The 12,761-nt window shown below is 48.8% G+C and overlaps 1 protein-coding gene across 4 annotated transcripts in view; it reads right to left on the bottom strand.

Moving 5' to 3' along the window:
• Positions 1–5,503, bottom strand: part of Pacs2 (phosphofurin acidic cluster sorting protein 2) — a 65,675-nt gene extending 60,172 nt beyond the window's left edge. For all 4 annotated transcript variants that reach the window (XM_057782186.1, XM_057782184.1, XM_057782185.1 and 1 more), the window contains exon 1: positions 5,285–5,503. In XM_057782186.1, coding sequence (XP_057638169.1) covers positions 5,285–5,403 — 119 coding nt within the window. In that variant the 5' untranslated portion in view covers positions 5,404–5,503. The remainder of the gene's footprint in view (positions 1–5,284) is intronic.
• Positions 5,504–12,761: the final 7,258 nt, after the last annotated feature.

Genomic DNA, 12,761 nt, shown 5'->3' on the forward strand with positions numbered 1-12,761 from the left:
TATCAGAATGTCAGATTGGGTAAATACTAAATTTAAACACACACTGAATAACCAGTTATACCTCATACATAAGGCTTTGTGACAGTTTAAAGAAAAAGGGGGTGTAGCTGAGTTGGCAATGTGTGCCTAACATGCATAAAACCCTGAGTTTGGTCACTAGCCAACACAAAAACCAGACGTGGTGGACATGCCTGTAATCCCAGCACTTGGGATGTGAAGGTAGGAGGCTCATCCACTGCTACATTCTGTGTTTTAGATACATGAAGGCCTGTCTCAAAAAGAAAGAGAAAAAAGAAAGGAAAAGAAAAGAAGAAAGCTTGGCTTTTGTGGGTTTTGTTTTGTTTTTGTTTTTTGTTTTCCAAGACAGGGTTTCTTTGTAGCTTTGGAGCCTGTCCTGGAACTAGCTCTTGTAGACCACGCTGGCCTAGAACTCACAGAGATCCGCCTGCTTCTGCCTCCGAGTGCTGGGATTAAAGGCATGTGCTTTTGTTTTGTTTTGAAAGTAGAGCTATTGAGATGCATCAATGGGTAAAGGTGCTTGCCTCAAAGTCTGATGACCCAAGTCACTCCCGGAGTCCCATAGGATGGAAGGAGAAAACTGACTCCTGCGAGTCCTGGATCTCTGAGTTCAAGGCCAGCCTGGTCTACAGAGCAAATTTCAGGACAGCCAGGGCTAGAGTGAAACCCTGTCTCAAAAACCAAACAAAAAAACTTACAATGGCAGTTCAGGACCCACAGTCCATGTCAGCTGGGTGCCAGATATAGAGCTCAGTGGTAGAGCACTAAGTTCTTCATATCTGAAGAGCAAGCACATGGGAAACCCTCGACACTACCCATCCCAAAGGAGAGTCTAAGGGAAAGTTACCGCACTGTCCAGGACCACTGGAAGTATGGAAGCTGTGCCCTCACCTTAAACTGCAGCAAAGAAAAGATGAGTTTCATTGAGATGTCCACAATATGAACATTAAGGAACGAGTCTGACGCAGACACACATGACTTGTCAGCCGAACCCACACATTCCTCAGGATGCATCACAGACCTCAGCCAATGCAACACGCATGCCTGAGAAGCAGCTCGGGCCATTCTCTGACAACCACATGCAGCTCAGAAGATCGCATGGGCATTTCAGAGCCTTTCTGTCGTCACAGTCACAACCCAATTGGTGGCAAACCAGATTTAACACACATTCATATCCTGGAGATTTCTAAGACAGAACACAGAAACAACTAAAACAGTGGGCTTTACCAAACTCAAAACTCCTGCTCATCCAAAAGCACACAGACATATCTGTGGTCCTGGCCACTCAGGAGGCTCACCTGAGCACCGTAGCTTGGAGGTCAGTTTGGGCAGAGTATAAAACCATTCTCCAGCAAAATCACAAAGCACACCCGTAAGAAGAGCAGCAAACCCCAGAGCAGAAACACTGGCAAAGAGCATCCACTTCCACTGCATGAAGGACTCCTCAACTCAAGGAGGAAGACAGATCCTTCCCAGTAAAACCAGGGTACAACCTCCACTTCAGACATGTGACAGCACTATCCATCTCCGAGGAGAGTCTAAGGAAAATTTACCACACTGTCCAGGACCATTGGGAGAGTGGAAGATTGTGCCCTCCCTCCCTCCCTGTACCTTAAACTAAAGGCTTCTCTTTCTTTCTTCCTTTCTTTTTTTGATCTTTGGTTTTTCAAGACAGGTTTCTTTGTAGCTTTGGAGCCTGTCTTGTAACTAGTTCTATAGACCAGGCTGGCCTCAAACTCACAGCGATCCACCTGCCCCTGCCTCCCGAGTGCTGGCATTAAAGGTGTGCACCACCACCGCCCAGCAAACTGAAGGTTTCTTAAACTAAAGCCCTATGACAAAAATCACCAAATGATAGCCTCAAACTCCAAAGAAGCCAATGTCTAATGGGGGTTCATTCTTACAAGGGAGTATTATGTACCAACAGAAAGGAAAGTCGGCGACAAAAAAGCATGGGTGCATCAAAGAGTCTCACTCTATCCACAGAGCCCTCTGGGGAGATGGTACTGCCTGGGAATGCAGAGCTGGCAGCATCAGGAATGACAAAGAAGGATGGAGGCTCCGCTCCTTGCTGGAAGGATAGAGATGTCTGTGCCTTCCACAAACATACATATACAATGGTGTGCACTCTGGACAACAACTGTTGTTCAGACACCAAGTGAGCCAGCGCATGGCCTAGAAGTCAGTGGAGGTAAGAAAAAGACGCAGGTGCACAAAGCTTGGAAGTGAGTTAATAATGTCAAAAAGAAAAGAATTCAAGTGAAAGTACAAAGGTTCAAAGACCTTTGGTAAAGGTAAAGACCCTGCTGAAGAGTGGAAGGAGAACATGCCCAGGAACAGAGAACTCGAATCCCAGCAGTATGACAGGGCAGACACTGTCCCTAGCAGCATGGTGTACCAGGCTGTTGAGGTAAGGTGAACTTGACAACATGGCTGGGAAAGCACTGAGTATCAGGAGTTGGATCCTCCCTCCCATCAGCTTCAGGATGCCTAGCACCCAGCTTCCCCAAGGACAGAGAACTATCTCACTACCTCCCAGGGAAGGAGAATTGAAACTCCACCCATGTCAAAGTAAGGGGGATGGATTCTACCCCCACCCCACCACCCCACACTCCAGGCCAACTCTGAGGGACACACACAATTAAAAGAGGATTTCAACAGTTTTAGGTGGGTAAAGATTACTATCCCCCGTAGAAACTGCTGAGACTCAAGTAGGGGGAAATGAGAAAGAAAAATTGGCAAAACACATGAATAGGAATTTCTCTAACAGGGAAGTACAAATGGTCTAGATTCATAATCAGAGAAATTCAAACTAAAACCACAACACTGTTTCACACCCACCAGCTTGGCAAGAATGTAAGGCAGTGAGGATTCTCGCCCTAGCACTGGGGCTGGAGTTGGTACAGCTGCTTTAGGAAGCAACTGAATAGTAACACTGAGCGAACACACACCCACACCTCTAAAAGTCCTCCTACTTGGTAAAAACATTCAAGTAGGTCCTGCCTGCCACAGGGACAGGCATGCACGCCGGCGATAGGTAAGAAAACCTCTGCAGTGGCAATGGCAGATTTGTAACCGGGCAAAAACCTGGCAATATCCCTTAGCAGAAGCCCAGCTTTCATCATTCCATACTATGCAGCAGTGATGCTTCAGCAGCCACCAGCACAGATGCAGCTCCCAGAACTGGAGACTTAATGAAAGCCAAGGAGAAGAGTGAAAAGAACTCAGGGAACACGGTTACATCCTGTTTGCAGCACCCAGAAGAGCAGCACTGCACAAAGGTGATATGAGGGTATGTGCCCAGGGTGCATGCACAGGAGGTATATGCATCAGCAGAGCAGAGGTCAAACAGCACATAGGACAGAGATCAGGCAGCATTATACTGAGACTACATGCTTTTTACACACATGGAGTGGTCCTCAGCACTCCAGAAAAAGTCTCTCATCTCTGACCGGGCCAAAACCCAGAACACCCCAACATCTGTTGCTGCTCACCCAAGATGCCCCATCTTTCTCCGTGTGCAAGCCTGTCCTCAACCAGCCTTTCCTGATGCTGCTATCCCCTACATAAAAGGGGTATTCTAGGAGTATGCAAGAACAAAGACCAGAGAAGGCAGGATGGCGCATCCCTATAATCCCTGTACACAGGAGGCAGACAGAGGCCGGAGGACAGAGTTCAAGGCCACCTAGGCTACAAAACAAAGGCCATCTATGACTTCAAAGCAAAACCCTGTCTCAAAAAACAGTCCACCTGGTCAGGCTCTGGTCGCACATATCTTTAATCCCAGCACTTGGGAGGCAGAGGCAGGCGGATTTTTGTGAGTTTGAGGCCAGACTGGTATACAGAGTGAGCTCTAGGACAGCCAGAGCTACACACAGAGAAGCCCTATCTCGAAAAACAAAAAAATACCAGCCACCTTTAGAAGGATAATGAAATGGTCTCTGTCCCCTTCCTTACCAGGGTTAGACATCTGTCTTAGGTGAGTGTGGACATGTACCTGTAACTGTAGTTCTAACTATAAAATAAGCTGAGGGATGTGTGGGGGGGAGGTGGATCAAAAGAGCTTAAGAGTTCAACAACAGCCTCAGCAACATAATGAGATTCAGTAGCAGAAAAAGGAAGAAAGAAAAGGGGAAGAGAGGAGGGAATGAGAGAGAGACCCCCTTGGCTCTCATTTAAGGAACTCAGGGGCTGCTAAAAGGGCCAGTGTGAAGTGGGGTGCTCAAGATAATGATGTAAGGAAGCAGAACTAGAGTGGGAGGGTCCAGCTTCCCCCTCCCCTCCTGGCTTTGGTAGTTTGGGAGATGCTCCCAGTGAGGCAAATGTTGACCCTCAGGTCTCAGCACTCCAGATGCAACACAGGTCTAGGAATTGCGTTCAGCATCCATCCTCTTTCCCAAAGGCACAGCCAAAGGGGAAAAATCACTGTCTGAACACCAACACCACACTCAGGGGCCTGCTGAAAGAGTCGGCAGAGTGAGAGCCACAGGCCAACCTGAAGCTCACCTGCAAGTGAAGTACCTTCTCTCCACAGGGTTTCTCTACTCAGGGGCACACCACCGTCCAAGTTCTGTACCTGGAAGACTCTTTGGGGACAAGCCCACTTTCCCTGTCTCCCCCGAGGAAAGCCTGTAGCGTCTTCAGCCTGGTGTCTGGATTTCCTTTTCCCTCACTAACTGAGGCTCCTGAGTAGGATCCAAGTCAAGAAGAAATCACCAAAGTTTCAAGCTGGGCAGTAGAATGAGAAGCTGTAGGTCCACAGCGCCCGCCCGGTGGGTAAATCTTGCCTAGTCCTTTCCAAGGAGCGAGTGGAAGGTCGCCTACCCAAGAGAGGGAGGCCAGGCTTCAGCAAGCGTAAAACTAACAAGCTCCAAGCAAAGAGTAGAAAGGACTCCGGAGCTCTCTCCACAGCTCCCGGCACAAGGCCGACAGGTGAAGAGAGAGCAGACCCGACCCGCAGGGTACCGGGGAGGCAACCGTGGAGTGAGCCTCAGGCCCAGGCCTTTGGGGTGTGACAGTGCCGCTGCACACGGGAAGAGAGCGGTAGCACTAGCCGAGAGCTCGACCGCCCGAAGTGCCTGCGGTCCGCTGCGCGCAGCTCCGCCCGGGATGCAGGTGTCAAGGTGCGGGCGAGCACTGGCCCCCGAGCCGCAGGCCCGCTGCCCCGCCCCGGCCCTCGCCTAGCTGTGGCCCGCGCGCGCTCGGGGGCGCGGGGTCCTGGCCCGCGGGCAGGTGCGCGCGGACAAAGCGCAGCGCGGGGGCGTACCTGGGCACGCAGCTGGGGCTGGAGCCGTCCACCTCCCAGGTGGCGAACAGGTTCATGGGCACCGGGGTGTTGAGCGCTCCGGGCGCGCCGGGCAGGCCGAGTCGGCCCCGCTCGGCCATGGCGCCGGCCCCGCCGTCCCTCGGCGGCCTGGGGCTGCGCCGGGCCGCGGGAGCGCGGCGGGCGGGCGGGCCGGGCGCGCGGAGGGCGGCGGCGCGGTCACATGGCGCCGGCGGCCGGGCGGGAGTCGGGCAGGCCCGCGGGCGGTGTCCGGACTGTGCCCGTGCCCCGCCCCCTACCGCTTCGCGCTGCCTATTGGCCGGCAGGGCAGGGCTCGCGCGGCACACCCAATCACTGCCTACCGGAAGTGAGGCGCGCGCCTAAGGGCGTCTCTGGCGCCCAGCCGCGGGAGCGAGCGCGCGCGCCTGCGCAAAGGCTCTGCCCTCCCAGGGACCCAGGCAATCGATGCGATGGCTACCGGAGAGGCTAGGTCAGCGAGCCCTCAGGCTCCCTGCCGCGGGCCGTGGGTCCGGGCACGTGCCCATGTCCCCTGGTGTCTTCTGTCCCTTACCATCCTGTGTGTCTCCGTGTAGGACCCCAAGGCCTCCGGGATCCTCTAGTACTCTGTAGGCCCCACCCACTCTTATCCCTTGAGTTTCAGCCACCATCTGTCCTCCCTTGCTGCCCCCCTGCAGCAACCTCCTCCCATCCAGCCTCCTCCTACATTTATCAGTGCTTATTTATTGACTTTCAAGTTTTTCTTAAGAACATCAGAACAAATATTTGGGACAGGGTGCTTTCTGCCTTGTTCACAGTGATGTGGTAACTCGGGCCAATAGGAGCTGTGTATGGGGGGGGGCGATCAGACTGCCCCCAGGGCAGGGGACACCAGCAGGCATGGCTTTGGAAAGGCTGACTAGGTTCTGGGGCTCAGGGAGAGGCTCCGTCCCTCCCTCCCTCTTTTTTTTTTTTTTTTTTTGGCTGTCTTTGGTCAAAGTCAACAAATTTAGGAAAAAGCTTTTCTGGCATGTCTTGTTTCTTTGTATCCACAGCTTTACACAATTGCCTTTCTCCTTCTGGGTCCCATGTCTTATTATCTACAAGTAATTTTATTGAAACAATTCTAACACAAGCCAATTTGACCTGGCTGTCCCTCCTTGCCCTTCGGGTTTACCCCAGCAACCCGGCTTTCTGCTTTTCTTCCCTGGAAGGTCCTGTGGGGGTGATCCTTCCCTTGCTGTGACACCCCACCCCCTGCCGGCAACATTTGGTGCTCCTCTGCCAGAGGCAGCCTTCTGCTGTAACTCCTCCAGGATGGGAGCTGCAGACAGCTGCAACTGCTTAAAGCCAGAGTCCCACTTTGAAGAGAACAAGGGGACCTGTGTTTTCCTCATGTTCCCCACTCATTGGGGTGGTGAAACAAAGTCCAGAGGGTCTGTCAGTCTGTGGCCAGCTGAGATGAATATTGTCTGACATTGCAGCCCTACTGGGGCCAGTAGTGAGGCTTGTACCTAGGAAACCGCAGGCTGTGTTCACTGAGCTTCAGCAGCCTTGGTGGACAGGCTGCCTTTGATTGGAAGCAAAGGACAAGCATCCACTGACCTCAGCAATTGGCATATATTGCTGGGCACAGACCAAGGGTGCATTTGAAGGCAGAAGAATGGGCTGCCTGATGAGTTGTGTCTGTGTGCACCAGGCAGGCATTGCAGCCAGGGTAAAGGGAGGAAATGAGGGTGACCAAGCTGTGCACACTGGGGCCTGGCACCAGTGGCCTTGGTTGAGCTGTGCCATCTTGTACTAGACACCATTGTAGGTTCTCAATGAATGTGACATATCTATCCATTCTCATTTTAAAGGGGAGCAAAGTGAGATGCATGCAACTCTGTACTTTCTGAGGGGAAGCATCAGAGTGTGTGTGTGTGTGTGTGTGTGTGGTGGCTGTCTGTTAAGGTCATGGGGACATGTTAGTGATGGCCAGTGTATGTTTTCCCAGTGAATAGATAGCAGTTTGAATCTCTTTCGCCAAACCTCTGCATTTGAAAGTAACGCTGTGTCAGTCCTCCTTTTGTAAACAAATTTATCCTTAAAAATGGGAACCTAATTCAGGATGAACTTCTGTGGACAGCTGATGTGGCTGGTCATGGGGAGAAAGCCCAAGGAGAGTGTCCTCCAGCCCTGTAGCCCTAAATGAGCACACATAACCCACTGTTGAGGCCAGACAACATATTGCCTGCTCGCCAGCAAATCATTTGTTTGTCAATAGTGAAATAAATTTTGGGGTTCTTTAAAGGACCTTGGGTAGTGGCAGGAAGTAGAGGTTCCTACAGGCCCACAGATAGTCACTGGGTTTCCCTCAGCCTGCACATTGAACCTCACAACCTCATAACTGGTGCCCTGGACCATGGATTCCTTGGGAACTACTGATCTGTTTAGCGTGGGTTAAAATGATGAAAACCTGGCATGAGGATGTGATACAGCGTGAGGAACTGCAGACATGGCATGGCCCATGCCCAAAGAAGTTCCTTCAGAGTCTAGGGACCTTGGGATGTGTCTAGGGCACAGGAACCACAGGAACCCTGACCATACTAGGCGTGCACCAGACTCGTGTCCATGTATTTAGTGAGCACTGGTGGGCACTGAGCCTTCGGCTGTCTTCTGGTCCACCCTCCTTTACACTGTTAACTTTGGGCTCCAGTGTTGTAGAAGATTATTTTAAGATGTGTTACATTTGTTTATGCTATGGATATTTGTTTTAGTGATGCAAAGATGTTTTACATTCTTTTCTGTTGCATTTGTTCAACTCTGTGAAGCTGTGTTACTTTGCCAGTTTAAAACACCTGATGGTCTAATAAAGAGCTGCATGGCCAATAGCAAGACAAGAGAAAGAATAGGAGGGGCTGGCAGGCAGAGAGAATAAATAGAAGGAAAAAAAGGGAGAAGAAGGAGCAGGATAGAAAAGGAGGAGGGGGCCATTAGGGGCCAGCCACCCAGCTACATAGCACACTACAGAGAAAGAAGTTAAGAAAGGTATAGAGAAATAGAGAAAGAGTTGGACAGTGGTGGCGCACACCTTTAATCCCAGCACTCAGGAGGCAGAGGCAGGTGGATCTCTGTGAGTTTGAGTCGGCCAGCCTGGTTTAGAAAAGCTAGTTCCAGAACAGGCTCCAAAACTACAGAGAAACCCCATCTCAAAAAACGAAAAAGAAAGAAAGAGAGAGAGAGAGAGAGAGAGAGAGAGAGAGAGAGAGAGAGAGAGACAGAGAGAGACAGAGAGAGACAGAGAAAAGAAAAGAAATAGAGAAAGATAAAAGCCCGGATGCAAAAGTTAGACAGGGATAATTTAAGAAAAACTGACAAGAAGCAAGTCAACCTAAGACTGACCATTTAAAAGAAAGAAGACTCCATGTATGATTTATTTGGGAGCTGGGTGGTGGGTCTCCCCAAAAAGCCAAAAGAGCAAAAAGAGTAAGTCAACAAACAACACTTCAATCCATCAGTGAGTTCCAAAGGCCTGGGGAGCTCGTGTTTCTGTGACAACTTGGTTCATATTCTGCATCCCTGCATGGATAAGTCCATGTAAGCCTTGTTTGTCAGGGACAGGACTACAAACTTGGCCAAGCTACTATCAAGGAGGCAGGAACAGAAACTTCACATACAGAAGACACCCTGGTCACGTGGAGTGTGGGTCATGGAAGCCTTTGGGGAAAGGAATGTTCTATCTGGGAACCTAGGTAGCCTTCAGAAGCCAAGTGGGGTGTTAGGAGAGGCTGTGGGCAGGAAGGCTCGTGGCAGAGCACCAGACACTGGGTCATTCTGAGCCGAGCAGTGTTGCAGACATGATCCGTAGGAGTGGAACAGAACCACAGATGTTATCGAGGAAACTGAGATTCTCCTGTAGTATTCCTAGTCTTATTAATAGAAGACTTCAAAAGGAGACTCAAACAATTTAATAGCATTTAAAAGAAAATACGGTACAGGAAAAGGTGAGAAAACATGCCTTCTAAGTTAGACGTGGAATAGAAATAGCTTACTAAGAAAGGAACAATGGAGGCTGAAGGACCGGCTCAGCTGGAAGAGCATTTGCTGTTCTTGCAGAGAACAGGAGTTCAGTTCCCAACATCCATGTCCAGCTCCATGGAGATCCAACACAATCTACTTGTCTCTGCACATCCACACAAAATAAAATCTCAAAAGAAGAAAAAGAACTTCCAATGGAAATGAGCTAATGAGTAAAAACCTGGCCACTCATTGTATGGCCTTTTATAGCACCCACCTCTGTTGTTGGTTGTATTTCCCGAATTTGTCTCCAACATACTTTATTCCTTACATGATGCCAGGTAAAGAAAGGTTCCTAGTCTTCCTCTGTGACTTCTTTCGTGTTTCTGTTGTTATTGGTGTTTGTTTTTGAGACAGGGTTTCTCTATGTAGCCTTGACTGGTCTGAACTCTCTATGTAGAACGGGTTGGCCTTGAACTAACTCACAGAGATCTGTCTGCATCTGCCTCCTCAGTGCTGGAGTTAAAGGCCTGTGCCTCCATGCCTAGCCAATCTGTTAATCTTGATGTAGCTATTTAGTCCCTATTCTCCTACCAAATAACATTTGGAACAAGAGCTCTTTGTAGTTGGAGACGTGTCCTTGGGAAACCACCAAAAAGTTCAAAGTTCACAGGCCCCTGCTGTAACTCCATTTTCTGATTTATCTTATGTCTTACCTAGTTAGGCAAGAGCCTGAGCTTTATGCATCAATATGGCCTGTGGGTCTTCTATGTCGATGCCCTGCTAGGTGGTTGGCATGGAACAGAACATAAACCACTAATGCTGACAGCAGTCAGAACTGCTACCTGGAGCTGCCATTGAAATCGTCTCCAAGACCTCACAGGGTCACAGAGTTGGAAAGCTCAGAAATGCTCTCATTACCAGGCAGTGGTGGTATACACCTTTAATCCCAGCACTCGGGAGGCAGAGGCAGGCAGACCTCTGTGAGTTCAAGGCCAGCCTGGCCTACAAGAGCTAGTTCCAGAACAGGCACCAAAGCTACAGAGAAACCCTATCTGGAAAAACAAAAACAGAAAAAAAAAAGAAAGAAAGAAAGAAAGAAATGCTCTCATCAACTCATTAAATAAGTTATTACCAAGTTGGTGTCAAGTCTTAGAGATGCAAGAATGTACTGCTTGCCCTGGAGGGGTGGACATCCTTCCTGAGCTAGGACACAGTCTGGATATGAAAAGGTTATGGGCTCAGATACTGTGCTGATGTGGGATTCCCCTCTGTATGCTGTGAATATGTTTTATTGTCATTGGCTAATAAAGAAGCTGCTTTCGGCCAATGGCTTAACAGAGTAAAACCAGGTGGGAAATTCAAACAGAAATGTAGAGAGAGTAGGTGGAGTCAAGGAGATGCCATGTAGTCTCTGAAGGAGACAAACACCTGAAAACCTTACCGGTAAACCATGAGCCTCTTAGTAATATACAAAATAATAGAAACTGGTTAATTTAAGATGTAAGAGCTAACTAGAAATATGCTAGAGTCATTGACCAAGCAGTGTTGCAATTAATATAGTTTCTGTGTGATTATTTCGGGTCTGGGTGGCGGGAACGAGCCAGAAGCAGGAGAGTGGGGGGTCATGGATGAGTTTGGATTGAGGGCTGAGGACTGTGTGGAATTCCACAGGGAAGAACAGTATCAGATAGGCTCTAGAAGGTCTAGTGTCCCTGAAGATTTACATCAAGTCTCCCTCTGTATAGCAGCTCCAAAGCCACATTAGCCCAAAGTAGCTGCAGTTCAAGAGCACAAATGTTCCCAGCCTGGCCACCGTTGGATGGCTGAAAGACCCAAGTCAGACAGCTCAAAAGGAAAAGGCCCATAGTGCCCTAGCAGGGGTGGCCCACAGTGCCCCAGCAGGGGTGGCGTGCGCCTCTAATCCCAACACTCAGGAGGCAGAGTCAGGCAATAGAGGCCAGCCCAATCTATAGAGCAAGTTCCAGGACAGCACAGCTACACAGAGAAACCCTGTCTCAGGAAAAAAAAAAAACCCAGAAAAATAAAATGCCAGCAGAAGACAGTTATTTCACAGTATAGGACCGACAGGTTTTCCCTCCCAGTTTATAGCTGCTTGTTACTTCCTTCATTTTTTTTCTTTTCTTTCTTTCTTTTTTTTTGGAAAGCCTGGTTCTGCATTCTGCTAGTTCTGGTTACCAGCTCACGTCTTTCCAAACTGCATTTATCTCTGAACTCTCTGCCAGACCCAAGGTCATCTTGAGCATGATGGTTCTAGTGTTTGTTTGTATGTGGGCTTTTTGGAAATTCCTGCATTTAGATCACATGATCTTTATGATGTGTTGCCTTCTTTTTTGTTGGCTTTGATTTTGGTTTTTCTTTTTTTTAAAAAAATATTTATTTATTATGAATACAGTGTTCTGCCTGCATGTGTGCCTATACACCAGAAGAGGGCACCAGTTCTCATTACAGATGGTTGTAAACCACCATGTGGTTGCTGAGAATTGAATTCAGGACCTCCGGAAGAGCAGGCTTAACCTCTGAGCCATCTCTCCAGCCCCTTTGATTTTGGTTTTTCAATTTTTTTTTTTTTTTTGGTATAGCACTGGCTATCCTGGAACTCTGTACACCAAGCTGGCCTTGAACTCATTGCGATCTGCCTGCCTCTGCCTCCCAAGTAGTAGGATTAAAGGCATGACCACCATCTGCCTAGTGTGTCACCTTGTTTTGTGGGAGTTTGTTGGTAAACAATAGATAAGTTTCTGAACACCACACGTGAAGAGAGAGGCAATGCAGTTTGCCCTAGGTATCGGAGGCCCACAGTGAAATGAAAGGAACAGTTCTTCAGGTGAGGCTCCTAATCGGTGGAAGTTGACAGTAAAACTAACCATAACATTCCCACTTCCCTTCATCATGAACTGAGATGAGAGGTGTGAAACCAGCCAGGGGTGCTCACAGAGAGGCCAGCAGCAATACTGCTGTCACTTCGAAGAAAAAGGCATATTCCAATGTGTCTGATAGAATGTCAGTAACTAAAACTTCAAGGTCTGAAAATAGACATTGAACGAACCTGCTGACTGAGCAGCGCATGGTTGTTGTATAGTGAGAACAAACAACAAAAACAACTGAAAATAGAAAGTTTGATCCTACTTGGCAAAAAAGTGCAAAAACTGTCGTGTGTACATGACAATATCAATACATGATTATGCATCTCAAATACATCTTTCAAAAATATTGGTGCACAGTAATTTAAGCTACAATAAAAAAAATAGCTGGGCGGTGGTGGCTCCCAGCACTCAGGAGGCAGAAGCAGGTGGATCTCTGTGAGTTCGAGGTCAGCCTGGTCTACAAGAGCTAGTTCCAGGACACAGGACAGGCTCCAAAGCCACAGAAAAACTCTGTCTCAAAAAAAAAAAAAAAAAAAAAAAAACCAGCCGGGCGGTGGTGGCGCACGCCTTTAATCCCAGCACTCGGGAGGCAGAGG

This window comes from Chionomys nivalis, chromosome 10 (assembly GCF_950005125.1).
Source record: "Chionomys nivalis chromosome 10, mChiNiv1.1, whole genome shotgun sequence".
NCBI lineage: Eukaryota > Metazoa > Chordata > Mammalia > Rodentia > Cricetidae > Chionomys > Chionomys nivalis.